The sequence below is a fragment of the Ostrea edulis genome, chromosome 5, assembly GCF_947568905.1.
Source record: "Ostrea edulis chromosome 5, xbOstEdul1.1, whole genome shotgun sequence".
In the NCBI taxonomy this organism is placed as follows: Eukaryota; Metazoa; Mollusca; class Bivalvia; order Ostreida; family Ostreidae; genus Ostrea; species Ostrea edulis.
This window is the reverse complement of record NC_079168.1, coordinates 16,882,448-16,910,420: the sequence shown is the minus strand read 5'-3', so window position 1 is coordinate 16,910,420 and position 27,973 is coordinate 16,882,448. Positions and strand designations below refer to the sequence as shown.

Below are 27,973 nucleotides of genomic sequence, written 5' to 3'. Positions count from 1 at the left end.
TACCTAAATTGCATAAAAATAAAAAAAAAACAAAGACTTTCTCAGAATTGTTAACTCTAAATTTTAAGACAACATAAACGAACAAATACAAGAAATTTTTGGTGCATATTCTGTAAAACTCTTTACTAAGTTGAACATACATGTACATGTATCTTGAAAATATAAGCCATATAAAAATTTTCATTACAATTTCTCTATCTGGAGTGTTTTCCTTGGACAAATTTCATTTTGCCTTTGACTGGTGCTCTCTGCAGATGAGTTTGCCCTGACATGTACTGTTTCAGGGCCTCCGGTACAGCTACACTTCCATCTTCCTGCTGGTAATTCTCTACAATGGCCATCATTAGCCTTGGTACTGCACACGCTGTTCCATTTACCTAAAGATAGTTTTCATTTCAATAGCACATTGTGGCTCGTTGACATTTAATTCCAAGATGTCTTAAAACTTTCTTGATTAATGAAAAAAATACTTCTAAAGAAATGGCAAACAAAAAGAGCCAGATCAAATGATCATGTAGACAAAAGATGTTTGATTTATTGTATAAATGTATGAAATGTCTCCACTAGAAATGGGATATTCTATATCTTTTACGGTACTATGTACTTCTGTGCAATATAGCATGGAAAAAAGATGCAGCACTGACTTACTGTCTCAACATGCAGAGTGTCTTCCTTGCCCACTTCCTGATATTTAATGTTCAGTCTTCTGCTTTGATAATCTGTACAGTTTGAGGCGCTTGATATCTGTTGGTAGAGAGAGAGCTACTGTATTCTATAATTTGATATATGTGTTATTGAGACGTACCTTTGTTTAAAACTTACATAAAACAGTAGCCTTCTGTGGCAGACCATAAGGTGAAACCTAAAGACAGTGTGTAAATTTTAAGATACGTGTATCTTTCATGTCTTCAACAGTCACTCGATCATTCAAATTAAATCCTTCAATATGTGCTGCATTTCTGTTATCTGTTGGTCATGAATAGAGAATTCCATATTATAGCACCACCATTATTTAGCACTTGTAAGATTGATGCAACACTTGTGGTACTAAACTATGAATCCTGCTATGAAATAAATATCCATTCAATATATTGTTCTCTACTTTGAAAAACATCCAGCATCAGTATCACCGACACAAATGTCACAATTTATAAAACATCCAGCATCAGTATCACCGACACAAATGTCACAATTTATAAAACATCCAGCATCAGTATCACTGACACAAATGTCACAATTTATATAGTTTGAGAGCAAGATGACCAAAACACACACAGAAAAATGTTTTTCAAAACCACATTGACAATGGAGACTAATTTGCTCAACACCTTAAAAACTTTGTTTCCCCTGCACCAAAAATTGTCAAGTCCGAGTTGAATAATTGCTTGTTCAACTTCACCAACTAAGTGACCTTCTTGTTTGATATATCTTAAGTCCATCATCTTTATCAATCACAATTAATGTAAAATAGAACAGCACTATCGATGGTGATGGGTCCATCAATCGTCTATACATGTACAGAATCCACTGTCATTTTAAACATAAATCAAATTACAAATTATTCTTAATTAGAGTGATGTAAATATATGCATCAAATGTCATTCAAAACTATTATCAGATTATATTTCTTAAATTCAAAATACAGTGGGTATACAAATTGAGTAATGTGCATGTTACGTTCAATTTGTATACCCATCACGTTGTCATTACAGCTCTGTGTTTTTCCAAAATATACTAGTATCATTCAGTACTTAAGTAGGCTATCCGTGCAAGTACAACCAGTAAAAGTACTCATATTGAACAGAAATTCTTTTGCTATATTTGATGTTGAAATATTAACGGTAACATAAAAATTCAATAAAACTTACCTCTCCCCAGAATTGTTTGGAAGGTATCCAGGTTTCTATGTCAAACTTTCTGTAGGCAGGTGCCCCAAGTTCATGTGTAGGCATTTCTAAAACTCTGAAATAGAATTTTACACCATTTGTTTTCAGTCATAAATGTACGTAAAACTTGCTTTGTGTCTGCAATGAAGTTTTCCATTCGCAGTGCAAGTGAAAAAAATATCATGCAATATCCCTGATTACAAATATACTGTGGCAGTGTGATTTTGATTGTCTCCATAATAGGTGTGCATCTTTGAAATCTAAGGTTGAGAGAGGCAAATAGAAACTCTTGTCTTGGGAAGATGTACATGTATAGTTGACCTCATTACACATAGTTTTGTTAGTTAAACCTTACCTGAAATGTAGTCCTAAATTTAAGAACAACTGTTTCTCTATTTCCAAAAACTCCTGAAGTAGATAATCTCCCTGTCCTCTCTGTGCTACACTAAACATCTCTACCTGACAATTGAAATTATAGAAGTTTGGTAATACAATACTTATTCAACAAACATCTTTATTGAAATATGGAAAATTCATGTAAATGGAATCCCATTTATCTTTTACTTCATAATCTGTCTGTCTGTAAATGCAGTACATGTATATACTAAATGCAGTCATTTTAAACAAGGGAAATGAAATTGTCTACAAGCAGAATGCTGTTCATTGTAGATTTCTCTTGTCTACAGGAAGGATAAATCATGTTAAGAAGCTTACAGGTGTAACTTAATGTGTAACTCATAGGTGTAACTTATATGTGTAACTTACATGTAATTTACAGTGTAACTTGCATGTGTAACTTATATGTGTAACTTACATGTAACTTACAGTGTAACTTATAGGTGTAACTTACAGTGTACCTTATAGGTGTAACTTATAGGTGTAACTTATATGTGTAACTTATAGGTGTAACTTACATGTAACTTACAGTGTAACTTATAGGTGTAACTTACAGTGTAACTTATAGGTGTAACTGATAGGTGTAACTTATAGGTGTAACTTACAGTGTAACTTATAGGTGTAACTTATAGGTGTAACTTACAGTGTAACTTATAGGTGTAACTTACAGTGTACCTTATAGGTGTAACTTATATGTGTAACTTATATGTGTAACTTATAGGTGTAACTTACATGTAACTTACAGTGTAACTTATATGTGTAGGTGCCTATACTGACCTTAGTGAACTGGTGAACTCGGTAGATCCCTTGCTCTTCCTCAGTGGAAGACACCTCGGCCCTAAAGCAATGGCTTACAGCACAGACCCTGGTAACAATATAAAGTACAAAGTACTGAGCTTTTGTTATGCACGAGCGTACATTTTAACATATAGGACATTTCACAATAAGGGCATTCGTGTGCTTACTTTTTTGGTAGATTTGTGCACATCTCATTCATAAACAGGCCTACAAGGAGAGAGTGTTATTCATGTAAAAATACAAGTCAAACTGTACAAATAATTTCTACGTCATAGTAAGTTATTTATCGATAACTTTTACAAAACCGTTGCTCGGGGATGAGATAAGACCAGTAACAGATAATATGTAGAACTTTGTAAAAAGGAATAATAACAAATGTGTCCTTCACATGTAAATAGAAACAGAGAAATACACACACAAAAATCAGTACCAGCAAGAGACATCTCTGATGTTCCAGCTAAGCATAAGTTGCTATGGTTATAGGAATCTAGTTTATAAACCTGGTTCCTGTCCCCTGTTGTCTTGAATCCACAAGCTTCCTGGATAATTAATGATACACAATAAAGTACATGTGTCTGATGAGTTGATTTATTTGTGGAAAGTATTTGTATCTTTCTCAAACTCACAATTCTAATTTTACATTTTTAACCTATTTTTACCTTTACCATTCAATGGCATGTATTATATGTTCAGAGAGTACATGGCTTAGATTGTATTATGTGAAATATGAGAATAAGTGGGTTATTTATAAAACTAATGATGACATTTAGGTATAAATTACCCCATGCTACCACTGTTTTATATAAATTTCCCATTAAACAACAAATCTAGATATTTCTTCCCTACAATGTATATATATTTTGTGATAAAACTTTCAAATTAAGTTTAGGCTTTTATGTTGAGATGAAAGGCCATGTATGCGTCATAGTGCCTTCATTGAGAAATGAAGACATGAAACGGCTAATGTACACAAAACCTTGATGAATGTAACTATTAATGCTTCATCTTATGCTGGAGAGTTTTACACAACTTCACTGTCTTCGTTATCACAAGGAAAGTGATAGTATGCAGGCTACCTGTGTGTTTACTAGTATTTTAACAATTTTTTTAAAAACAAATCACATTTACCAAAGTTTTAATTCCTTTATAGAATGGTTTCTATTCATATCACCCCCACCCACCCCACGTTAGCTCAACCTGTACAGCACTTTTGCCAAGCATCATAGGCTAAAATGTTACATTGCTACATGGCAAGTACAAAATGGCATTATGATTTAACAGTGATGATGATCCCTTTGTTTATTATGCAATGATATAGTTCTTGTAATGAATTTCTTTGTGATAACAAATTAATGCATACATATATTTTCATAATTTTATAGTGCACTTATAATTAATATTTTGATTGAAGGCTTATTTACACTTACACTGAGGATATCTGGAACACTTGATGACTTACAATTACACTAGCACTGAGAATATCTGGAACACTTGATGACTTACACTAGCACTAAGGATATCTGGAACACTTCATGACTTACAGTTACACTACCACTGAGGATATCTGGAACACTTCATGACTTACACTAGCACTGAGGATATCTGGAACACTTCATGACTTACAATAACACTAGCACTGAGGATATCTGGAACACTTCATGACTTACAATTACACTAGCACTGAGGATATCTGGAACAGTAACCAGTGTGAATCCCCTGGGAAGAAGATTGTCCAAAGTATACCTAATCAAAGCCTGCTCTAATTTGGCAAAGTCTGACAGGAAATAATATGTCCGAGGCCCTGTAGTATGGCCAACATCACTGAAAAGATGACAGAATGTTTCTATGTCAGAAGAAAAACATATGTGACAATAGGAAAATCAAAAGGAATCAGATTTTCATAATACTATATGGAAAAATTCAATTCTATCCATTCACCTTATTCTCAGAAGATTTAATCTTTGTCCTATTTCTGTCACAGATTGTGGTTTAAATGTAAAATCTATAGATAAAACAGGAAACTATATCAATAAAAAAAAGTATGCACATAAACACTGACACTTTTAGATATCAAATCATTTAAGGCCAAAAAATATATACATGTTGGTTTCCACTTTCCCGACCAACCCTAAATAGAAGCAGGTACAGTTTCTACAGTCATCTAGCCCAGAAAATTTATGATTTCAATAGGAGTCCCAAAATCTGCCATTCCAAAAGAGAATATATATATATAAGAAAACCCAAACTACATTTGATTTGATCCAAAATTGCTTCGTGTTGTAATGACAAGAGCGTGAAGTTGGCATAAAATTGCCAAAAATGCCAAAATCAACGAAAAAATTCATAAATTCAGGGGGTTTTCCTTTCAGAAAACATGCAGCCCAGGCGTCGAGCAAATTCATATTCAAATATATTTTTCATCGTCTATTAATAAACAATATATATTAATTTCATTTTGCTCGACAGATGGGCACACCTTTTCCTAGGCAATAATCTGGATGAAATTTAACAGTTATTTAAAAGCTTTGTTTGAAAAAAAAGCGGGGAAAAGTCTTATTCATGATGTGATAATGCTATCAAATAAGCAATAACTTTTATTTAAGTTGAGAGAGTATACTTGGCATATATTTAACTTACTTAAAACACGGATCAAGCTTAATTCAAGACACATTTAAAACAGAGAAATTTTTGGGCCCTTTTATATACACAATCATACCTTGTTCTTTCTGCCGACCCCAACACATTTTTTTCCCATTCTTATAGAATTTGCGAATGTCATCACTACAGCAAGAGTATATCTATTGACTTATTAAGTTATCTATTATGCACGAACAGAAACAGTTTTTGTTTACTGTACAGTGGAAGAAATGTTTTGATTCATCATATAACCTTTATTTGATTACTAGACAATCACTATGTTTTATGCATAGTAGTATACTAAATCATTAAAAAATAATTCAACCTATAAAATCAACAACAACAACAAAAAACTACCTTCCTACTGACCCTTAAAATTTTTTAGGTGAAAGTGGACACCAACATATATTTTTTTTGGCCTAAGCATCAAATAAGTTTTAAATAATGAATTGCAAATATTTTTTTTTTTTAGATTTTTATAGACTAAGTTTACCTCTTTTTGTTCCATAGAGCCCTTTACATTCTGCAAACTCCTCACTTCCTATGGGCTAAATATATATTTAATTAAAAAAAAAACAAATAAAATGAAGAATTTCCTTTCCATTGCCAGAATGCACAATAATGATAATGCATTCCATATGAAAATTATCTATAACATAGTATGTCTGATTTCAAATGTATGTAATTATGCAATATGTACATGTATATATTGCAAGCCCAAATGTAAACAAAATATGATTATAATCTACTGATTGCACAGTCTCCCAAACAAAGCACTAGTTCTATTTAAGTTATCTTAATAATAATTGTACTAATTTGCTGCATAGATCAGTTTGTAGGACCAATCATTTAATCATCATTGTTGAAGATCCAATGTCTCCATCAGTCCATGTTTCTGAAGTTATACAAGTTTTTATGACCAAGGTCATAGGTTAAGGTTACTGGAATCACTTGATCTTGATACTAGTATATGGGTTTCATCATCTAATCATCATTGTTCAAGATTCCATGTCTCTATCAATCAAGATTCTGAAGTTATACAAGTTTTTATGATCAAGGTCAAATGTCAAGGTCACTGGAGTCAATTGACCTGGATACTAGTCTATAGGCTTCATCACCCAATCACTATTTGTTGAAGATCCCATGTCTCTATCAGTTAAAAGTCTAAAGTTATACAAGTTTCTATGAAAAATATCAAAGACCTAGTCACTGGAGTCACTTGACCTTGATACATGTTTGTAGTCCTCATCATCCAATCATCGTAGTTGAAGATCCCATGTCTCTGTCAGTCAAGGTTTGGAAGTCAAACCAGTTTATATGGTCAAACTCAGAGTCACTGGAGTAAACTGACCTTGATACCCATTTGTAGGCCTCATCATCAAATCATCATTGTTGAAGATCCTATGTCTATCAGTCCAGGTTCTGAAGGTATATTGGTTTACCTGATCAATGTCTGAGGTCAGTCTGAGGTCACGATCACTGTACTTAGTTGACCTTCATACAAGTTACATATTCTTGAGTATTTAAAAATACTTTCATCAACCAGTCTCGGAGAAAGACACTGACAATTTTAGGTCATCATTGGATACCCGCGGCCATGGGTATTCGACGATGATTTTAGGTGTGAGAAAGAAGAAGCGGGGGAAAAAAGCAGAAGAATAATACATTGTAAGAACTGTTCAAAAACAATGAGTCTCCAAATTTCATTTTGGAGAGTAATTAATCTTCCCATTAAATTGTGTATTACCCTGATGAAATAAATTGTATTATCATTTTAAAGTTTTTACAGTGTAACACGTCTGTCGTTACTCACAGAGGATGGGGAGGTTCTGTTTGGGAGTTCTGAAGCTGCTGTATTTAACTGCTGTAACAGGGACTCCTTCAATGACACCTGTATCACAAAAAACAAAGAAACATGTTTACTATTTTGTATCATCTCATTATTTGTTCACATGCTTTGCATAAGGCCTTTACAACTCTTGTTTTTGATTTATTGATATTTCTTTGTGTCAATCCCCTTGCAAACAAGTTGAAGTTTGTCCATTAATGCACTCACACACAATATAATATCATTTTGAAAAGAATGACAAAGTGCAGAACTTACATTAGTTTCTCTTTGGTATGATTTCCACAATGACCTCTGAAATAATGCAGTAATAATAATTATACTTATATTTGGCACAAAATGACATTACACAAGTTCAAAAATTTGTTTTGTTTTGGTTGTTATTCATTGAATGCACACACAATTTTTTCTTTCCTATTCGTTTCTCTTAATTCTGCTATTATTTTTCATATGAACATCATTGAATACCATCAAAATTTTGAAAATAAAAAGTACATGCATTGACTTACAACTTTATATATATCTCCTATTCCTTTTCTGTCCATTATGTTTTGTTCAATTTCCTTAAGATTTGCATCATCACACAGGTATTGCCAGTCAAACTCAGGTGTTGGGGAGTTAAAATGATCTGTCCATGCTTCAATGTTAGTGCTGGAACTTAGGAATCTGGTGAGGATTTTTGTTTTACAGAAACTGAAGTCTCTGGCATATATTCTCCTCAATATCTGTACTGCTCTCATCTTCACATACAGAATTTCCACGTGGAATCAACTCATATCTGAAAGCGGAAAACACAGTTAATAACACTACATGTTTATATACAACAATATATATCTAATAAGTTTTACAGTGTGACCGTTTAGATGAGTGGAGACCCTTAACATCTTGCAATGTTCAGGACTTTAGACATTTGATATGCCTGTTCATTTAACACAGGAAATAAGCAAATATAACATAGTTGACAATAAACACTTGCATTGAGATTTTCCAAACCAACAATCATCAACAAAACAAACGAAAGTGTGTCGAGAAAACTTGTCTGGTTATCAAAAATGTTTGCGGTACTTTTCAAACAATTTATTTGATCTATTAGAGTGAGTTTGTTGCTTCACAACACAACCTGTGCTTGCTGTTAACATCCCATCAAAATTAGGCCAATATCTAGCCTATACGTGTATTTACTAGACTTGTTTACCAAGTACTTATGTTTTGCAGCATTTAAGATAGAGTTTTATCTGTAGGATTTCACATTTATAGTCAGAAAGATTTCAACTTTAGATCATTCAATAAAAAGAAACAAACCTTTTATTATAAGCAGTGAGAATAACCTTGTAGTGCACATGTAACAATAAACTAGTGTACTTCTGCAGTTAATATGCTAATTCAATAAAAGAATAGAAGTTTATGAAGTGACAATGGAATATAGGGAAGACAGTGATTTTTCAACATTTTTCAAAAGGGTCCTGTGGCTTTCGAATTGGGAAAAATTGTCAACATTTTGATCAAATTGGAAAAATGTAGTCATTATTGTAAATATGCTAAATATGTCATATCAAACAAGAAATCAAACACTAATTGATGTCATTCTTCTTTTATTTTACATCTATAACTTTCTTTTCTTTAAGCTCTTAAAATTTTCGAATACTCTTTCTAACTCATCTTGAATTGATGCGTCTTTGTCATGTCGCACATAAACTATTCACTTTGAACTTATTTTTTAACACATACTTTTTTGCCAGTTTTTATTATTGGGGAAAAGTGCAAGTTAAATTGGGAAAAAATTAGTAATTTTTGGGAGGGGAATTGAGGGCCGATATTCGGACCTCAAATGCGTCTTAAAAAATCACTGGAAGAAAACTACACGTACCTGTAATAGGCAGATATTTGATTACCATATTTATCTAAATGTCTCAGTCCATAATACATATATGATGGTTTGGGCTATATGCATGCCTGGACCATGGATATCAGTCTGAATTGCTCAGTGGTTAGAGCACCTTAGTGTCTAGTAATACAGGGTTCTGGTTTTCTTGTTACATTTGGTGCCATTCACCATCCTGAATTTGCAGGAAAGAGTCCTGCAAGTGGCCAAAAAATCTGGGTGGTATCTTCGAGGGCAAAGGCAATTTAAGGAGGGAGAAATGTTATGATTTGGGCTCTATGAACTGTGGCTATTGAGTCAATAATTGACCTGGTCGCAAAATAATATCAGATCGATCACTATATTTCATTTTATTCTAGTATTTTCAACAATATAAATACATGCCAAAAGCAAGACCCTGTCTTCCTAGAATAAATTTCACGATTCTACATAATTCATAAAAGCTGCATGAAGGTTCTATGAAAATGCAACATAGCGTTTTATCCAGAGTTGTCCCTCTTGGTCAGATTTTCCATGAGTGAAAATCGATTGAGTTGTATCACGATATAATTATAAATATATTAATGCAGATTATTGCACCACATATACTCAATTTAATGTAAGAATTCATTCTTTACCAGGAAGTGGCCTTTCACGCACGATTACTGACTAACAACATTTCTTCAAATCCCACAATCATGCTGCTTCTATTAAGAAGGGAGATAATAATGTAAACAGACGCACTTCCGGTGACAACACTAAAACATAAACAAAGGAAAAGTCAGCTTAGACGGGTTGTGTTTTGACCTTTTGCAACACAGGTTAGTGCTTTTATGTGTTTTCATTTGTACATTTTTGATGAAAAAATAGCAGGGTGCATATTGTGATTCGCGGCAAAGCAAATACAATTCGCTGTCACTGGGCTGAAGTTTACAACAGATGACTAATGAATGAATGTTGAAATAATGTCTTTGTCAATTTTCAGATGTTTTCAAATTTCACATTTTCTTATAGTTATAGTGCATTGATTTTTTCCCTTGAACTTGTTTAATTAATCCAAAAGTTTGGAAGCAGTAGTGTATAAAGAATTATTGATAATATCAAAATCATAAAGTTAATGATACACAGATTCTACTTCATTTCAATTTTCAATGAAATTATCTTTCCCCTTAAAAGTTTATGGTTATAGTTCTGCAATGCAATCATAAGTATCAGTGATTTTTTTTTATCACTGCCTGGCTTTAAATACATTACATGCACATACCAAGATGTCTTTTTAATATATTGATTATTTATAAATTATGTATATTTATGGGGGTTTTTTTTGTTTTTTTTTAAACAAGTAAACTTGTACTACTCTAAAATACAATATGGTATCAAAACAATTCTTACATTTTGATGCCTACACATACTATGAAATGTGTTTCATATCCCAGGAAGGTTATGGCTAGGTTTGAAACAGCTCTCGTACATGTACAACTACCTCCGATGTCTTTATAAATTTTCAGCATGCTTGATTCATAGATAAATATTGTATTATAAAGTTTTATATTTAAAGTAATTGCCTTGATGGCTGCTGGACTGAACATCGCTGGTCTGCAGCTTGATACTGCCCCTCTGGCACAGCATGATGGGGATCAGGTGTCTTACAACTCTAAAAGTCAGATGTCTGTGTCCATTCCCACATCTCCCACTGCCCTCTCCCTGGCCAGTCCAGAGGGGATTGATTGCTATGGTAATGAGAGACAAGTCCTGAGTGACCAGGCCAAATTCTACAACAACTCTTCACTCAGTGATGTAACACTAGTGGTGGGAGGAAATAATTTCTATGCACACAAGCTGATCCTGGTGCGTACCAGTGATGTGTTCGAGCGCATGCTGAGTGAAGAGTGGAGTGATGGGAGCAAAAAGGTAATTAAGTTAAAAAATACAATCTAACTAAAGAAATCAAACAGTCAGCCATCAAGTTGTTGACATTCAACTCAGTTATAAAATTGCAGTAAAAATAAGTCAAGTCACAGTTTTGTTTTCATACAGAACTTTTGTTTTATAAGTAAATTCAAACATTTCATGTGGAAGTATACAAGCTGTGTTCAGGCTTATTCTGGCTGCAGTTTGATATTTGTTAACTGAAGTAAATACATTTATGTACAATGGACATAAAAGCAATTAATTTAAAACTTTAATGTGAAAACAGATTTGGACAAGAAATTATGAAAATTAAGATAGAAACTTTCAAAGTGTATACAATGCATTGTTGCACATATGTCTTACTTCACTGTTTGATATTAAATGAACCACAACTGTCAACACAGACATGATTCACTTTAAAAACTCATAAAATTCCATGCTCTTTCAGGATCTCAACTTGACAGAGGATAGTATGTGTGTCACTGTCTTCCCAAGATTTCTGCAATTCCTTTACAGTTGCCATATCAAACTTAACATAGACAACACACTACCTGTGTTAATTTTAGCAGATAAATACAATGTCACAGATCTACGTAATGTCTGCATCTCATTTGCATGCTCCTTCATCATTCCAAAACTACAGCTGAAGGATGTCTTTCATGTTTGGTTTCAATATGCCACAAAGTGCAACAACACACGTCTGACCAATTCCTGCATCAGAGCAATGGCAGAAAAGATGGATGACATCATAGGGTCTGTGGAGTGGGAGGATGAGTGGGTTGGTATGGACAATCAACAACTCATTGAGTTTCTCAAGAGCTCAGATTTATGTATCAAAGATGAATTTCAACTGTGGAATGCCATGTTAAAATGGCTGCTGTGTCCCCAGTTTCCAGTAAGAGCAGGAGAAAAAATCCATGAGCTGACTGAAATTGTGGAGCATATTCGTTTTCCCATGATGACAGCTGAGCAGCTTTGTGCTGTTGAATCCAGTGAAGTGGCACAGAAGTATAAAGATATATTTCAGAAGCACTTTCTCCAGGCTTACAAGTACCATGCATTGCCGCTGACCAGTAGAGCCATGGTGAAAGAGTTCATAGGACCCTGCTTTCTATTGCGAAACTACACTGATCTCAGATGGGACAAGCGCTTTGTGATTCAACCATTCTCGGCCTGTCCTAAGTGTTCAGAAGTTAGCTTCAGGTTTTCAACAAGAGCTTCAACATTTCCTCAACAAACTTGGGACTGGGATCTAAAGTGCCATCCAAAAGGATTCTCGTCAACTTCAGAGGAATTCAGATGCATTCTCTATTCCAATCTCATTTTAGATCAGCCTCGACCAATTGAGTATCTACTTTCTGTCGTTGGGAAGGATGAGATTCTTCATTCTGTTAGTGGGCGCAAAAATTTTTCCAAGACAAGATACACAGCTGATACTGAGATGGACAAAAAAGTATCTGTTGCAGAGCTCTGCCAACCAAATTCCCCACTATTGGTGGATGACTCTTTAATACTACAAATAACACTCAAACCTGTAGAATGACAATATTTTTAGACTTTAAAGTTAGCTTCTGTTACTTGTAATTAGTCAGAGCAATGTGAATATACTTCTTGGCGTCAAAATACTATGTAATCCACTGGAGCACAATATAGCAACCAAGTGCAAGTTTGTAATAATTATTGCTTATGCTTCACGATGACAAAGCAGGGTATTATACATGTATACAATTTCTCCTTATTATCCCCAGCGTTATTCAACTAGGGGCATTCTATGCATGTCCTTCCTCGATTTGTTCGTTATGTGTAAATCAAAATGATTTTGTATTATTTTGGAAACAGGTCCAGTGTATATATATATAAAGCTGCTAAAACTTTTTGAAAGATGAAAACTTTGAAATATCAATGGGTATACTCGGGATTCCACATTATAAGAGGTTAATTGATTTATATGGAGCAAATTAATTTCTTCAGTGCCAAAGTTTTTGTTATCCTTTGCTTCATTATAAATTCACCATAATTCAATCATCTGCAAAGAATGAATGCAAATTGTATTGCGTTTTTAAATTGTCCCCTCCCATATGCATGGATATTGTTTCACTTTGTCCTGTCCATTTATCACAAGGTTGGTCTACTATCAATAAGTTCCTCCTACTGTGAGTACCATGAGGTGTTATTTTGTAAGATACCAAAGATGTTTTACACTACAAAATGAATTTAGGCATTTTGATGTCTGAAAATGTTTGTGAACACAATTTTGAATTGGATTTGAAGGAAACTTTAGGGATATATGATCAACAGTACCTTATTTTAATAACTGCATGACTTTTTTTTTCTTGGTGGGAGAGAGAGAGATCAGAAAGAGAAAGAGAGAGAGAGAGAAATTGTGAATTTTGAGAAATAGGGGTGTATGGGTGTAATTTTTGGCATCTATATAATTTGTTAACAGATGTTTATACTTAATTGATTAAGAATAAGAAATTGCATGTGCAAACTCAACATTACACAATCAATTCACTAGGATTTTCAAAACTTAGTCATTAATTCATGGGTCACGGGTGGAATTCATGTCCTCACTGGGAGTATAATTGTGTTTCACAGACATTTTAAGATTCTACCCATCACTGTCATATGATCAGAACTTTTTAAATTTTTCGGTGACATTTAAAAATTGTACATGTACAGTATAGCAATGAGAGTGGACCAAATCCAGGGGTGTTTCCAGAGGAAATCAAATTATGTGTAAATCATTATTAGATATATACATGTAGTAGCTATATTTTGCAGCATGATGAATGAAGTAAATGAGTATTCCTTCATTGAAATGTGCGAGATACACTATATGCTAGTATTTTGCGCTGTCAGAAATAGATTTTGTTTATGCATGAGATAAAGACTAATATCTTATTTCATTTGTTCATGTGTTTTGCATACAGGTTGTAAGTGATCGATGTATTGCATATGCATGCCCTTTTAGTGAAAAAGCTGGCATTTTATAGAATGTGATCACATAAATATCATTCCAGTCTGTATTTTTTTTTTATGTTAATGTGATAAAATGTCTGGGGTTTATTTATTATATTGTTAATATTATTGTTATCAACTGCATTGTATTGTTGCTTATATTAATTTTTATCATGATAGTTGTTTCCATTTTCATATAATATTAAAATTTATTCAGAACTTTAAATTTAATATTATTAATGGAATATGATTCATTCTATTATTGATTTTAATAAATAGAAAAAAAATAAAATGGGGAGAAAAAATTTGTGTGATCAAGGATTTTTATTATGCAGTGGAGCGAATATAACCTGTACGACTACTAAATTTCACACCACCGGAAGTAAAGGTAAAAATGGCGACCTTCATGCGAAATTTTTACACATGTCATTTTAAATTGGGACGTTCTGGAATAGTTAAATATCACAAACGTTATTTAAGTTTCTTAAAGTCACATACTCAAGTTTCGGAAAATTCTCCATCGATTTACATTCGCCATTCTTGTTCGGCAAAACCAAATACAGGAAAAGAATCGGCAGTACGGAGGTTGCATCATATTTCTAGTGTGGAAAACAGGTTATGTAATTCTAGAAAATTGTCTAACTGGAGTAAAAACATTTTAAAAACTGGGAAACGAGCATCATCTGTGAATTGGCAGTGTGTAAGATCTTATTCGAGCCAAGGTCCTGGAGGGGATGATGGAGAGAGCCCCCCAGTCCAAGGATCTCAATATCTGCCTACTCCTCTAACTGTGCCCGATTACTTTCCACGGGTGCCGGTATTAGCTGTCAATCGAAATCCCGTTTTCCCTAAATTTAGTAAAATGCTAGAGGTATGTTAACATTTTGCATCTCTTTAAAAGGCTGGCTTTGATATAAAAAAAACCCCAAAAAAAACCCAATTTAATGTATATGTATAATTTGATAATTTATTTGAAATTAATATTTACCCAAATTAGAGTAGATAATCTTTCTTATTGTGATGCACATTCTGAGCTCAAGCGTCTTGTTGTAAACACTGCAACAGTTCAATGTTGCTGTACCTGCATGTTGGTCATTCGAAAACTAGCAACGTTATAATTGCTAATTCAGACATTTAGATAGAAAATATTATTTTAAGATTAAAGACCCAGATTTAATGGATTTGCTGAGGAGAAAAGTGAAATTAAATCAACCATATGCAGGAGTTTTTCTGAAGAAAAGTGATTCGTAAGTATTCATATTGTCATGTTTATCAAATGTGTTGCATCACTATATAGATCTGTATTCAAGGTCACTGTCAGAGCACATGAGTATCAACAGGACAAAACTAGAATATATAGAAGTAACCTTGAATTAAAATGACAATGAGGCTATGCATTAGGACATGGTCTGTTTGATATACAATAGCAATTAAACTTTAAATAAAGACTACGGGTCAGAAAAAGTTTTGTTAAAATTAGCTCATTTTCATCAAAATTCAAATCAGTCTGGACTCTAGAAAAAGTTTAATATTTATTACATCATATTTTATGATTACCAACAATTTAAAATAGTGATAATGAAAATAAGAAAGTAGTGCATACATTCATTATCAATGTGACGTAAGCTTTAAGATTATTATAAAAAAAAAAAAATACGTAAAAATTCATGATGGGGAACAAATTATTGATATTTATTTACTCTAACCAAATACATAAATGCAATTTCGAGGAAACTGTCTTTTTGAAAATTAAACACTTGCTAACCCAGAAAAACAACCTTTTCCAATTTGGGGTTAGTCAGTAGGAGTTTTGAGTCCTTGATTGTATTTTTCAATAAAAAATTAAACAGATTTATTAACATGTGGTCAGTTATGCAATGTTCTGCAAAATGATACCAGATATTTTTATTTCTTCTTTAGAAATGAAGCTGACTCCGTTTTATCTTTGGATGACATTTACAAAGTAGGAACGTTTGTCCAGATTGCTGAGTTGCAGGATATGAAAACAAAAATAAGATTAATTGTCAACTGTCATAGAAGGTTTGTGTGCAGTATAGTAATTGTACTAGGTTAATTTTTTAGATTTTAAAAGTATGTTTTTTCTTGTTAATTGAAATTCTTTCAATTACATGCATTATGGTGAAATAGCCATATACATGTACATGTTCTGTGGTATTTGATACTGATGTCGGTTTACATTGTGCTTTCTTTTTCCCAGGATAAGAATTACTGAAGCTTTACCAGAAGATGCTGAACCTTTTCCAAGCGAGACAATTTCACCAAGTAAGTACATGTTGTTGTGTACCCGAATCACCATCACTGAAGCGAACATTGTTGCTAATTAATGATATATATATAGCATATATTTTAAGTTGTCAAAAGGTCAAAACTGAGAATCATGTATTAGCTGCCATTTCTTTCCTATGACTTAACTAATTATATAATAATGACTTGATTACATAAATAAAGTGATGAATATGGAAATGTTTCTTTGTGAAAGTGAAAGAGGCAACTCAAGAAAAAAATGACAGCAAGAGGAAAATGAAGCGAAGAAGAAACGGCAAAGCAAACAATGGAACCGAAGAGAAAATAGACATCACAGAGGCACAAGAGGAAGAGTCAAATTGTAGGTCTACAGATATTCAGATGTGTGTACATGTATATGCATGTAACTCATAAGTGAACATTTGTATATGTATAGAAATTATAAGTCAGTAAAGAGAGACAATACAGGTTCTTTACCTAGAAATATTTTAGATTTTCTTACAGTTTTAAGAATTTGATTTCACTTTTTCATTTCTATTGGAAAAGTTAGGTTGAGAGAAAATTCACATTTTCAAAATATAAAATGTTATTAAAGAGTATAGATGAATATGAGATGCAAAATAACAAGCAACATGTAATTATTATTTTGAATCATTGTAGTTGATCGTGAGTCAGAATGTTGTTTTGTAAAAGTGACAATGATAAAGCCAATTTCTAAAAATGTTTCCATGTTCATGCAACATTACCTCTGTAATCACAGCACTGAACACACCACTACCCCCTCCCATTGGAGCACTGGACACACCAACGCCCCCTCCCATTGGAGAAAAGGTGGATGAAAACGATGTCAAAACTGTGTCCATGGATAAAATTCTGATGGTGGAAACAGAGAATGTCAAGGACCTCTCCTATGAATACAATGATCAAATGAAAGTAAGTTCTCAGGAAATAGTTTTTCATGGTTTCTCTGAAATTTGAGAGGAAGGGATATTGAATGATAAGTAATATGGTGAAGCATAGCTAGTCAGTTCCAAGTTCTGTTTAACCCCAATCTCTGAAGTTGAACCTTTGTTTTTGACATGACAAAAAATTTATAATCCTGTAATATTTGACAATCTGTTATTGTTGTATGAGTCCACCCTTCTCTGAAAGTACAGTGGGCTGTATGATGCATTTTCATCCATTGTTTTTAATCTGTTTACCTAGGCCACAACAGCAGCAGTGGTAGAGACCATCAGAGACATTGTATCTCTGAATCCCATTTACAGGTCAGTTTACATTCTGCGAAGGTTGTAGTTTCAAATTTACATCATGGTTTATGTGACATATTATTTGTTTCTTACATGAATATTACATCAATCTATTACAATGTATTTTCTTTCATTCTAGGGAAAATTTGGCCTACATGATTCAACACAACCGATTTAATGATAACCCAGTATATATTAGTGACCTAGGTATACTTATTTAAACCACTCTATAAGACCATGGTTAGGGACAATCAAAACAGGTTTTTTATAACTAGTACTTACTATTTTCATTTTACAGAATTATTCATTTTATACATATTGAGAAGGTTTTTTCTTTCTCTTTCTTTCTTTATTTCTTTCTTCTTCTTTTTTTCTGTTAAAGTGTAAAATGGATGTATAAACTTATTTATCATTAATGTGTTTTAATGTGATGAGACCGCAAAAACCAAGGCCCCTTGTCACAGCAGGTGTGGCAAGATATAAAATCCCTCCCTGCTCAAAGGCTGTAAGCGCTGAGCATAGGCCTGAATTTTGCAGCCCCTCACCGGCAATGGTGACGTCTCTATATGAGTGAAAGATTCTCGAAAGGGACGTTAAACAATATACAATCAATCACTCAACCAACCTCAGGTTTTTGCATTTTTATTGACAAAGTTTATATGAACTAAGAAAATAGCAATACATGTATTTTGTACACTGTTTATATATAGGTGCACAATTAACAGCTGCAGAATCATCGGATTTACAGTCCGTTCTTGAGGAGTTGAATGTAAGTGAATACAAGCTTTAAGTTCCTCTCAAATTACCAGGCTGTCCAGCAGCCCTAAAAGTCCTTAAACATCAGACAGCATGTCAGTCTACTGATACTTTATATATTTTAATTACTACTATACTCTATTTTATACAAGTGCAAGTAAACACATAGAGTCCATAGGATATGTCAAAAGTTTAGGATATTTCGAAGTTTGAAAAAGATAAAGTGTAAATTCTGATGATATACCCAAAGTGAAGCTTTGATTGTTACAGAAGTATCTTATTATCACATGCATATGAATATTGTCTTTTACATACTGATTCTAACATAAGTTTGAAGTGTCTAACGTTGTAATGTATTTTGTTGGGATTGTAGGTATCAGAGAGATTACACATGGTGCTAACACTTCTAAAGAAAGAATACGAAAGAAACAAGCTTCAAAAGAAAATTGGCGAAGAGGTAATGCTAAATTTTAACTTTTTTGATTTTATTTTCAACAGTTTAGATGTTTGCATGTCAGATGAATTTTTTTGGTGTTTGGGTTACAATAAAAAGCAGACGATGACTGGATGTTTTAGGTGGAAGAGAAAGTAAGGAAGCAGCACCGTGACTTCATCTTAAGGGAACAATTAAAACTGATCAAGAAAGAGCTGGGTATGGAGAAAGATGACAAGGATGCCATAGAAGAAAAGTTTAGAGCTAGACTGCAGGTAAGGTCAAATTGAATTAAGCTGCAGGTAAGTTAGGGTAAACTAGAGTTACGCTGTAGGTAAGTTAGGGTAAAATAGAATTAAGCTGCTGGTAAGTTAAGGTAGAATAGAGTTATGCTGTAGGTAAGTTAGAGTAAAGTAGAGTTACACAGTAGGTAAGTTAGGGTAAAATAGAATTACAATGTAGGTAAGTTTGGGTAAACTAGAGTTACACTGTAGGTAAGTTGTGGTAAAATAGAGTTACGCTGTAAGTTAGGGTAAAATAGAGTTACACTGCAGGTAAGTTAGGGTAAAATAGAGTTACACTGTAATTAGGGTAAAATAGAGTTACACTAGGTAAGTTAGGGTAAAATAGAGTTACACTGTAATTAGGGTAAAATAGAGTTACACTAGGTAAGTTAGGGTAAAATAGAGTTACACTGTAATTAGGGTAAAATAGAGTTACACTAGGTAAGTTAGGGTAAAATAGAGTTACACTAGGTAAGTTAGGGTAAAATAGAGTTACACTAGGTAAGTTAGGGTAAAATAGAGTTACACTGTAATTAGGGTAAAATAGAGTTACACTAGGTAAGTTAGGGTAAAATAGAGTTACACTGTAATTAGGGTAAAATAGAGTTACACTAGGTAAGTTAGGGTAAAATAGAGTTACACTGTAATTAGGGTAAAATAGAGTTACACTAGGTAAGTTAGGGTAAAATAGAGTTACACTGTAATTAGGGTAAAATAGAGTTACACTAGGTAAGTTAGGGTAAAATAGAGTTACACTAGGTAAGTTAGGGTAAAATAGAGTTACACTAGGTAAGTTAGGGTAAAATAGAGTTACACTAGGTAAGTTAGGGTAAAATAGAGTTACACTAGGTAAGTTAGGATAAAATAGTGTTACACTAGGTAAGTTAGGGTAAAATAGAGTTACACTAGGTAAGTTAGGGTAAAATAGAGTTACACTAGGTAAGTTAGGGTAAAATAGAGTTACACTGTAATTAGGGTAAAATAGAGTTACACTAGGTAAGTTAGGGTAAAATAGAGTTACACTAGGTAAGTTAGGGTAAAATAGAGTTACACTGTAATTAGGGTAAAATAGTGTTACACTAGGTAAGTTAGGGTAAAATAGAGTTACACTGTAATTAGGGTAAAATAGTGTTACACTAGGTAAGTTAGGGTAAAATAGAGTTACACTAGGTAAGTTAGGGTAAAATAGAGTTACACTGTAATTAGGGTAAAATAGAGTTACACTAGGTAAGTTAGGGTAAAATAGAGTTACACTAGGTAAGTTAGGGTAAAATAGAGTTACACTAGGTAAGTTAGGGTAAAATAGAGTTACACTGTAATTAGGGTAAAATAGAGTTACACTAGGTAAGTTAGGGTAAAATAGAGTTACACTAGGTAAGTTAGGGTAAAATAGAGTTACACTGTAATTAGGGTAAAATAGTGTTACACTAGGTAAGTTAGGGTAAAATAGAGTTACACTGTAATTAGGGTAAAATAGTGTTACACTAGGTAAGTTAGGGTAAAATAGAGTTACACTAGGTAAGTTAGGGTAAAATAGAGTTACACTGTAATTAGGGTAAAATAGAGTTACACTAGGTAAGTTAGGGTAAAATAGAGTTACACTAGGTAAGTTAGGGTAAAATAGAGTTACACTGTAATTAGGGTAAAATAGAGTTACACTAGGTAAGTTAGGGTAAAATAGAGTTACACTAGGTAAGTTTGTGTAAAATAGAGCATTGGCTGAGGGTAAGATAGATCAAATAGAAATGTAGATGTACATATATTTTAGTGGGGGGGGGTGTTAAAATCCTTGCTAGTTTTGCTGGATGAGTGGAGAAGTATAGAATTAGCTGGATGATTAGAGAAGTTTAAAGTTATGCTGGATGAATAGAGAAGTCTAGACTAGAGGTACATGCTGTACATCCAGATTTATGACAAGAAAGATGTGAAAGGGAAATTATATTGGCAAAAAAATCAGAGCTGGAGTCCAGTGTTGAGTAGTAATGATATGCCATCTAAAATTTCCCCAAGAGAGAGAGAGAAACGGTTTTGTTAGAAACTCCAAATATTGATAGCTTCAGATTTTTGCTGTGGTTTAAGGGAAATAACTCTTATTTCTGTGTTCAGAAAGAAAAGTGTTGCATAACCCCATTCATATTGTTGTTTATGCCTGTAAGGAAATTAAAATTAAATTAGAATGATGATTGAGATGAATACATTTTTTAAATGTTCTCCGTTTGCTAGTACAGGAACAAGTGCACCAAGGTTTCACAAAATTATATGGATGATCGAAATTTGAAATTTGCAAATCTGAATATCAGCTGTGGATGGATTAGATAAATAATGTGAATTTCATTGTGTTTTGTTTTAGGGTTTGTCTGTTCCTGATCATGTGATGGATGTTATCAATGAAGAACTGAACAAGTTATCCATCCTTGATAACCATTCCTCAGAATTCAGGTGAAGGAAATGTTCCCAAGAAATGAACTTGCACACTCTTGCTGTATTGCATGAGCCATGGTTTGAAAATATGACAAAGTGCTTTATCGCCATATCAAGGAAAGTTTTGTAAGGAAACTGTACCTTTTTATTGCAGTGTGACTCGTAATTACCTTGACTGGCTAACCATTTTACCGTGGGGAAAGTTCACCGAGGAAAATCTGGAGCTGGCCAAGGCTAAAGAAATCTTAGAGGAAGATCATTATGGCATGAAAGATGTCAAGGACAGAATTATGGTACAACTCTAATATTTCTCAATTTACAGAGTTCTAAAAATATAAAAGTGATAATTATTTATGTTGGTTTTTTTTTTAGGTACAGTGTATTTGTTAGATCGTTACACAATAACAAAATTCAAAGCTATGGATCTCAGTAATACTAATAGAAGCACAAGATTTACTTTTCAGATAGCTGTGGGGATATGCTCTGTGTTAAAGCTATATTCTATGTTTTATAGGAATTTATAGCAGTTAGTCAACTGAAAGGAACAACACAAGGCAAGATTTTATGTTTCCAAGGACCACCAGGTGTTGGAAAGACAAGCATAGCCAAATCAATAGCCAGGGCACTGGGGAGAGAGGTAAGGTCTGATCATCGTGAAAAAGAATTCCTAATCAATCATTTTGTCCTCTACCAGCAAAGCCAATGGGGACTTTTAGTTTCCTGTCCATTTGTCTTTCTGTCCATCTGTCACAACTTCCTGTTCTTGACTTTTTTCACCAAGCTTCGAATTAGGAAGCTCAAATTTTGTATGTGATTTGCTAATGTGTGTATACAAATTTCAACTTGATTGATTTTTACGAGATTATTGAATTTAATGCGTTTTCTGGACTTTTTTTCAACTATACTTTAACTTAGGAAATTTGATATGTGGTTATCTAATGTGTAGATACAGATTGAGTTTATTATTTTGTGATGATCGACTTACTCTAACAAAAATTGGTAGACTTAGCTTCATGGTTGACTGAACCTCTTTAACTCTCGTACTCTGTTTGCTAAGTTCTTTGTATTGTTTTTATTTTGTGAATTCCATATGATTTAGGCAATTAGTTATGTAAAATTTTCTCCTTTTTCATGAATATACAAAAACTGTTGATGTAAGATTGTTCACACCGAGTATTATACAAACAAGTTACCTAAGAGTCAGTAGCAGCCTACTGGTGACAGCCAGGGAGATCTGCTTTTGATTAGATTGGTTATAGGTGGAGGACATGTATTGCCATGCATTACTTATAGAATGATTGTTAATATGAAGGCTACATAACCCGGTCCATCATTCTGTGTATTTAACCCATTAATTGTTATGGTATATGGTAAGTAATCCTGTCTTGTCTGTGTTACAGTATTACAGGTTTAGTGTGGGGGGAATGTATGATGTGTCAGAAATTAAGGGACACAGGAGAACTTATGTTGGTGCCATGCCTGGGAAGATGGTCCAGTGTCTGAAGAAAACCAAGTCACAGAACCCACTAGTTCTTATTGATGAGGTAATATAAACAGTTATAGCAAATACTGAGCTAGTTCATGTTCAGAATCGTTAGAATTTTGATATAAATTCAATTTCATTTGATATGAAAGACAGACTAATCAACTTCTCTAACTAAGATTTTGTTCTAATACATAAATGATTGTTTCTATTTATCAATGAGTCCATGGGAAAAGTTACATTTCCTGCCAAAATTTGACATTATCAGACTAGATCTGAAATTGAACTAAATACGAAATATTGTGTTTTATGATGACCAGGTGGACAAAATAGGAAGCAACAGATTCCATGGGGATCCAGCTGCAGCGCTGCTAGAACTGTTGGACCCAGAACAGAATGCCAACTTTCTAGACCATTTTCTGGATGTACCGATAGATGTGTCCAAGGTGTGAATTCCATCATTATGGTGCAGTGTAGTGGGAATTATTTCTGTATCAGTCTATCAGTTGAAGTTTGTCAGTGGACACAAAAGCTGCTGTGATATTAAGTGTTTTCATCCTTTATGTTCTAATGTGTTGATTCTTTGTTTGTTAGGTCCTATTTATTAGCACTGCCAATGACACTGAAACTATTCCTGATGCCTTGTTGGACAGAATGGAAGTCATCGAAGTTTCAGGATACATTGCAGATGAAAAATTCCATATAGCGCAGGTTTGTCTACATGTCGTGATAATGTTTAGGTGCATTCATATAGAATTGTTTTCTATGTGCTTATTAGCCACCAGATTTGTACAATAAAACTGCTGGTATCATTCATTTGTTTTCAGAAATATTTAGTTCCACTAGCGGAGACCAACTCTGGCATTGGAAATGAACAGGTTCAGATTTCAGACGAGGCCATGAGGTCACTGATACACTCTTACTGTCGAGAAAGTGGTGTCAGAAATCTTCAAAAACACATTGAAAAGGTAACTATATGGAACAAATTGGTCATTTATACATACTCCCTATAGCAAGTGGTTTTAATGATCTCTGTAGATCAAAGTAACTATAATAGTATTTCAAGTTTTTAAAGATTGTTGAATCCATAATAAAAATATTTCTTCCACAGATTTATAGAAAGTGTGCCCTAATGATTGCCAAGAAAGAGGATGAAAAGGTAGTGGTTGCGAATGACACCCTGAAGAAGTTTATTGGTCTACCAATTTTCCAGACGGACAGGATGTATGATGTCACACCACCAGGTGTCGTCACAGGACTGGCTTGGACCAGCTATGGTAGGTCGGATTCATCCTCTTCACAAAAATGTCCGTCTTGTCGTCAGTGTGTCATGAAATTATTTTAGATATTTTGGAGGGGTGATCAGGAAATAATCCCTTGAACATGAAGTCTCCATTGTGTTGAAGTGTAAAGACATTTATTCCTCGTACAGTGTACATGTAGTGGGTTTTTTTTTTAAAGGTCTTGTATGTTATTAGCATGTTTAGATAGTGCTATATAACATTAAATTTATGTACAGTATTAGGAATATGTACACTGTGTTTATTTATAATCCAGGTGGGACAACACTATACCTGGAATGTGTAAAACTATTAACTGGCACAGACAAGGAGAAGGAGAACCCTCCCTCTTTCAATGTGACTGGGAATATGGCCAAGGTGATGGAGGAGAGCAGCAAGATTGCCTACACATACAGCAGGACACTAATGCAGGAAATAGATCCTGATAATGACTTCTTCTTCAAATCCAGCATCCATCTTCACTCTCCAGAGGTTTGTGGATACAGAATTATCTGTTTGTCATCAGTAGTTGTAGATCAGCCCTGTTACAGTTCATTATACTTAATATCCAGTTGTTTTGTTACAGTTCATTATTAAAATATCCAGTTGTTTGTTTTTGTTTGGGGGGGGGGGATTTTTGGGGTTTTTTTTTAATGTTTTGTTTGTCGGGGGGGGGGGGGTTATACAGGGGTCTCAGTAGCATATCTGTACAATTCCTTAGCCTCTCACATTTTTTGAATAAAATTTTTGAGGCAGTGATTGGCAATGCAGTGACACAGCAATAGAAGGCCTCAGCCATGCACAGATTTTTCTGCACTGCAAATCAAAGGTTTTTATAAGGGGTAGCTCTCTGGTTTATCACAATATTTTCCCAGAGAGCTACAGATCTGCAGTTATAACAGAAGGGTAGAGTGAACCATTGTTTCTTATGTTTGTTCTTTATACTCACCTGTCACATCCAGGGTGCGACACCAAAAGATGGACCCAGTGCAGGTATTGCCATAACTTCAGCTCTGTTGTCCTTAGCTATGGGCCGGCCCTGCAGACAGGAACTGGCCATGACTGGGGAGATCACCCTGACAGGGAAGGTCCTGGCAATAGGTGGCCTCAAGGAAAAACTGCTGGCGGTATGTGTGACATTTTTATTCCGTTAATGTCTTTACCATTTAGTGTTTGGATTAACTTTCTTTTATTTATTATAGGATTAAACATTCTTTTTGAAGAATTTATCGATGTGTAAACTCCGGACATTTTACTCACAAACTGAATAAAAGTGCAAAGCACTTTTATGTTAAGTTTGTTAGTAAAATGTCCAGAGTTTACACATCGATAAATTCTTCAAAAAGAATGTTTGATTCTTACAATTCTAATTCATTCACTTTATCAACAATTGCAAAAATTTGAATATTTTCCCCGCACTATGTTATTTGTTTTCAGGCGTGTATTAATACATCGCGTTTTCGGATTTATTGATATATAAACTCTTGTTCAGCTTTATTTTTGTCCACATCAAAACAATTGTAATAAATAACATTGGAATTATTGAATTTTTATGTCCCCGAGATCGAAGAACGGGGGGGGGGGGGGGGGGGCATATTGTTTTTGTCCTGTCTGTCATTCTGTCTGAAACTTTAACCTTGCTAATAACTTTTGAACAGTAAGTGATAGAGCTTTGATATTTCACATGAGTATTCCTTGTGATAAGACCTTTCCGTGGGTACCAACATTTTTGACCTTGGAGTTTGACCTACTTTTTGAAAACTTTAACCTTGCTAAGAACTTTTGAACAGTAAGAGATAGAGTTTTGATATTTCATATGAGTATTCCTTGTGACAAGACCTTTCTGTGGGTACCAACATTTTTTACCCTGTGACCTTGACCTTGGAGTTTGACCTACTTTTTGAAAACTTTAACCTTGCTAATAACTTTTGAACAGTAAGAGATAGAGTTTTGAAATTTAATATGAGTATTCCTTGTTACAAGACCTTTCCGTTGGTATTAAACCTTTTGACCTTGATGACATTTGACCTACTTTTAATTTTTTTTACATTGGTCATAACTTCTAAATGGTAAATATTAGAGCTTTCATATTGTACATGAGCATTTCTTTTGACAAGATCTTTCTACTGGTACCAAGATATTTGCCCTTCTGACCTTGGCCATCTTCGGAATTGGCCATTATCGGGGGCATTTGTGTTTCACAAACACATCTTGTTAATATGAAAAATGAGGGAAAATGTCTTGTGCTTTATGTGATTTTTTTTTTGTGTTTAGGCCAAGAGAGCTGGAATGAAATGTGTGATATTACCAGAAGAAAACAGAAGTAAATTTGAAGATTTGGATGAAGCTGTGAAATCCGATCTTGAAGTGCACTTTGTTAAACATTATAAAGAAGTGTTCGACATTGTATTTCCAAAGGAAGAAACACAGTCTTGATGATAGTTTCCAGACAAAACTCAGTATCTGCATTAATTACACAGTCTTGATGATAGATTCCTGACAAAACTTTAAATGATCAGGCCTTGAAATTATGTTGTGATAGTGACTGGTGGTTTCAAGAATTGTTGAGAGCACATCTGCTGAGATTCAATCCAAATAATACACATGTACATGTGGAAGACAGTGTGGTTTGTTTGGAACAAAGCAAATGTACATGCGAGTCAGATTTCCACTTCTAGAATAGCATTCACAGTGTCAATGATTTTATTTATGTAACGGTAATTATGACTGCATAAATGATATTTTATATCTACCACATACACCTATACTATATAGTTCTAACTCATGTCATGAGCAAAAATGTCAGGCAATTTGGATAAGAAAATATAGATGATTTGCTCTTCTGGACAAAATCCTTATGACATTCATTTGTTTACAGCTGTAAAATCTTGTGGCATTGCAAGAACTGTATCGTTTGTAATGGAAACAGGTGACAGCTAATAATTACGTGTTATCAAAAAATTACATGTATCTAGTGAAGAGAAGTACTCCAAGTTTGCAAGTGATTTATTTCCAACATATTCTCGAGACTCGGGGTGTATTATTAATTGTTATAAGCATTGTGACATTGGAGTATATTGGAGAATTTAAAGTTAAAGCGTAGACTTCCCCACTGCTATTTTGAGTTAGAACAGGTCCTGTAAAATGCTATAGACAGGGCAGAGTTGTGCATTTGTATGGTTCATTATTTAGTTTGTATCTGTATCCATATATACATGTAAAATATGTATGTATACGGAAAGTACTTTTATTAAATGTGTAATATTTAGATTCTTGTTGCCATTATTTCAAGGTCAGTGTTAATGCCAACTAGTAGAAGTGATACAAGGTCAGTGTTAATGACAACTATTAGAAGTGAGACAAGGTCAGTGTTAATGACAACTATTAGAAGTGATACAAGGTCAGTGTTAATGCCAACTATTAGAAGTGATACAAGGTCAGTGTTAGTGCCAACTATTAGAAGTGATACAAGGTCAGTGTTAATGCCAACTATTAGAAGTGAGAC

The 27,973-nt window shown here is 33.9% G+C and overlaps 3 protein-coding genes across 3 annotated transcripts; 2 read left to right on the top strand and 1 right to left on the bottom strand.

Annotated features, from left to right (window-relative positions):
* Positions 1-37: 37 nt before the first annotated feature.
* Positions 38-10,160, bottom strand: LOC125650153 (serine--tRNA ligase, mitochondrial-like). The gene is made up of 14 exons (XM_048878173.2): positions 10,063-10,160; positions 8,073-8,341; positions 7,822-7,857; positions 7,531-7,608; positions 6,211-6,265; positions 5,019-5,082; positions 4,748-4,901; positions 3,511-3,619; positions 3,248-3,287; positions 3,060-3,147; positions 2,242-2,345; positions 1,869-1,962; positions 649-744; positions 38-377 (listed from the first exon to the last, which is right to left on the bottom strand). Exons 2-14 carry the CDS (start codon positions 8,301-8,303, stop codon positions 195-197), a joined length of 1,332 nt encoding a protein of 443 aa, XP_048734130.1. The 5' UTR covers positions 8,304-8,341; positions 10,063-10,160; the 3' UTR covers positions 38-194.
* On the top strand, positions 10,149-14,601 carry LOC125650152 (BTB/POZ domain-containing protein 17-like). The gene is made up of 3 exons (XM_048878172.2): positions 10,149-10,245; positions 10,983-11,335; positions 11,784-14,601. The coding sequence occupies exons 2-3, from the start codon at positions 10,994-10,996 to the stop codon at positions 12,876-12,878; spliced, it is 1,437 nt and encodes a 478-aa protein (XP_048734129.1). The 5' UTR covers positions 10,149-10,245; positions 10,983-10,993; the 3' UTR covers positions 12,879-14,601.
* Positions 14,602-14,652: 51 nt separating this feature from the next.
* Positions 14,653-27,736, top strand: LOC125650151 (lon protease homolog, mitochondrial-like). The gene is made up of 22 exons (XM_048878160.2): positions 14,653-15,167; positions 15,455-15,543; positions 16,217-16,336; positions 16,515-16,579; positions 16,797-16,922; positions 17,322-17,494; positions 17,768-17,829; positions 17,951-18,018; positions 18,522-18,580; positions 18,941-19,024; positions 19,144-19,275; positions 21,635-21,723; positions 21,860-21,998; positions 22,220-22,342; positions 23,106-23,249; positions 23,509-23,634; positions 23,783-23,899; positions 24,016-24,156; positions 24,300-24,465; positions 24,746-24,960; positions 25,431-25,595; positions 26,743-27,736. The coding sequence occupies exons 1-22, from the start codon at positions 14,691-14,693 to the stop codon at positions 26,902-26,904; spliced, it is 3,042 nt and encodes a 1,013-aa protein (XP_048734117.1). The 5' UTR covers positions 14,653-14,690; the 3' UTR covers positions 26,905-27,736.
* The last annotated feature ends 237 nt before the right edge of the window (positions 27,737-27,973 follow it).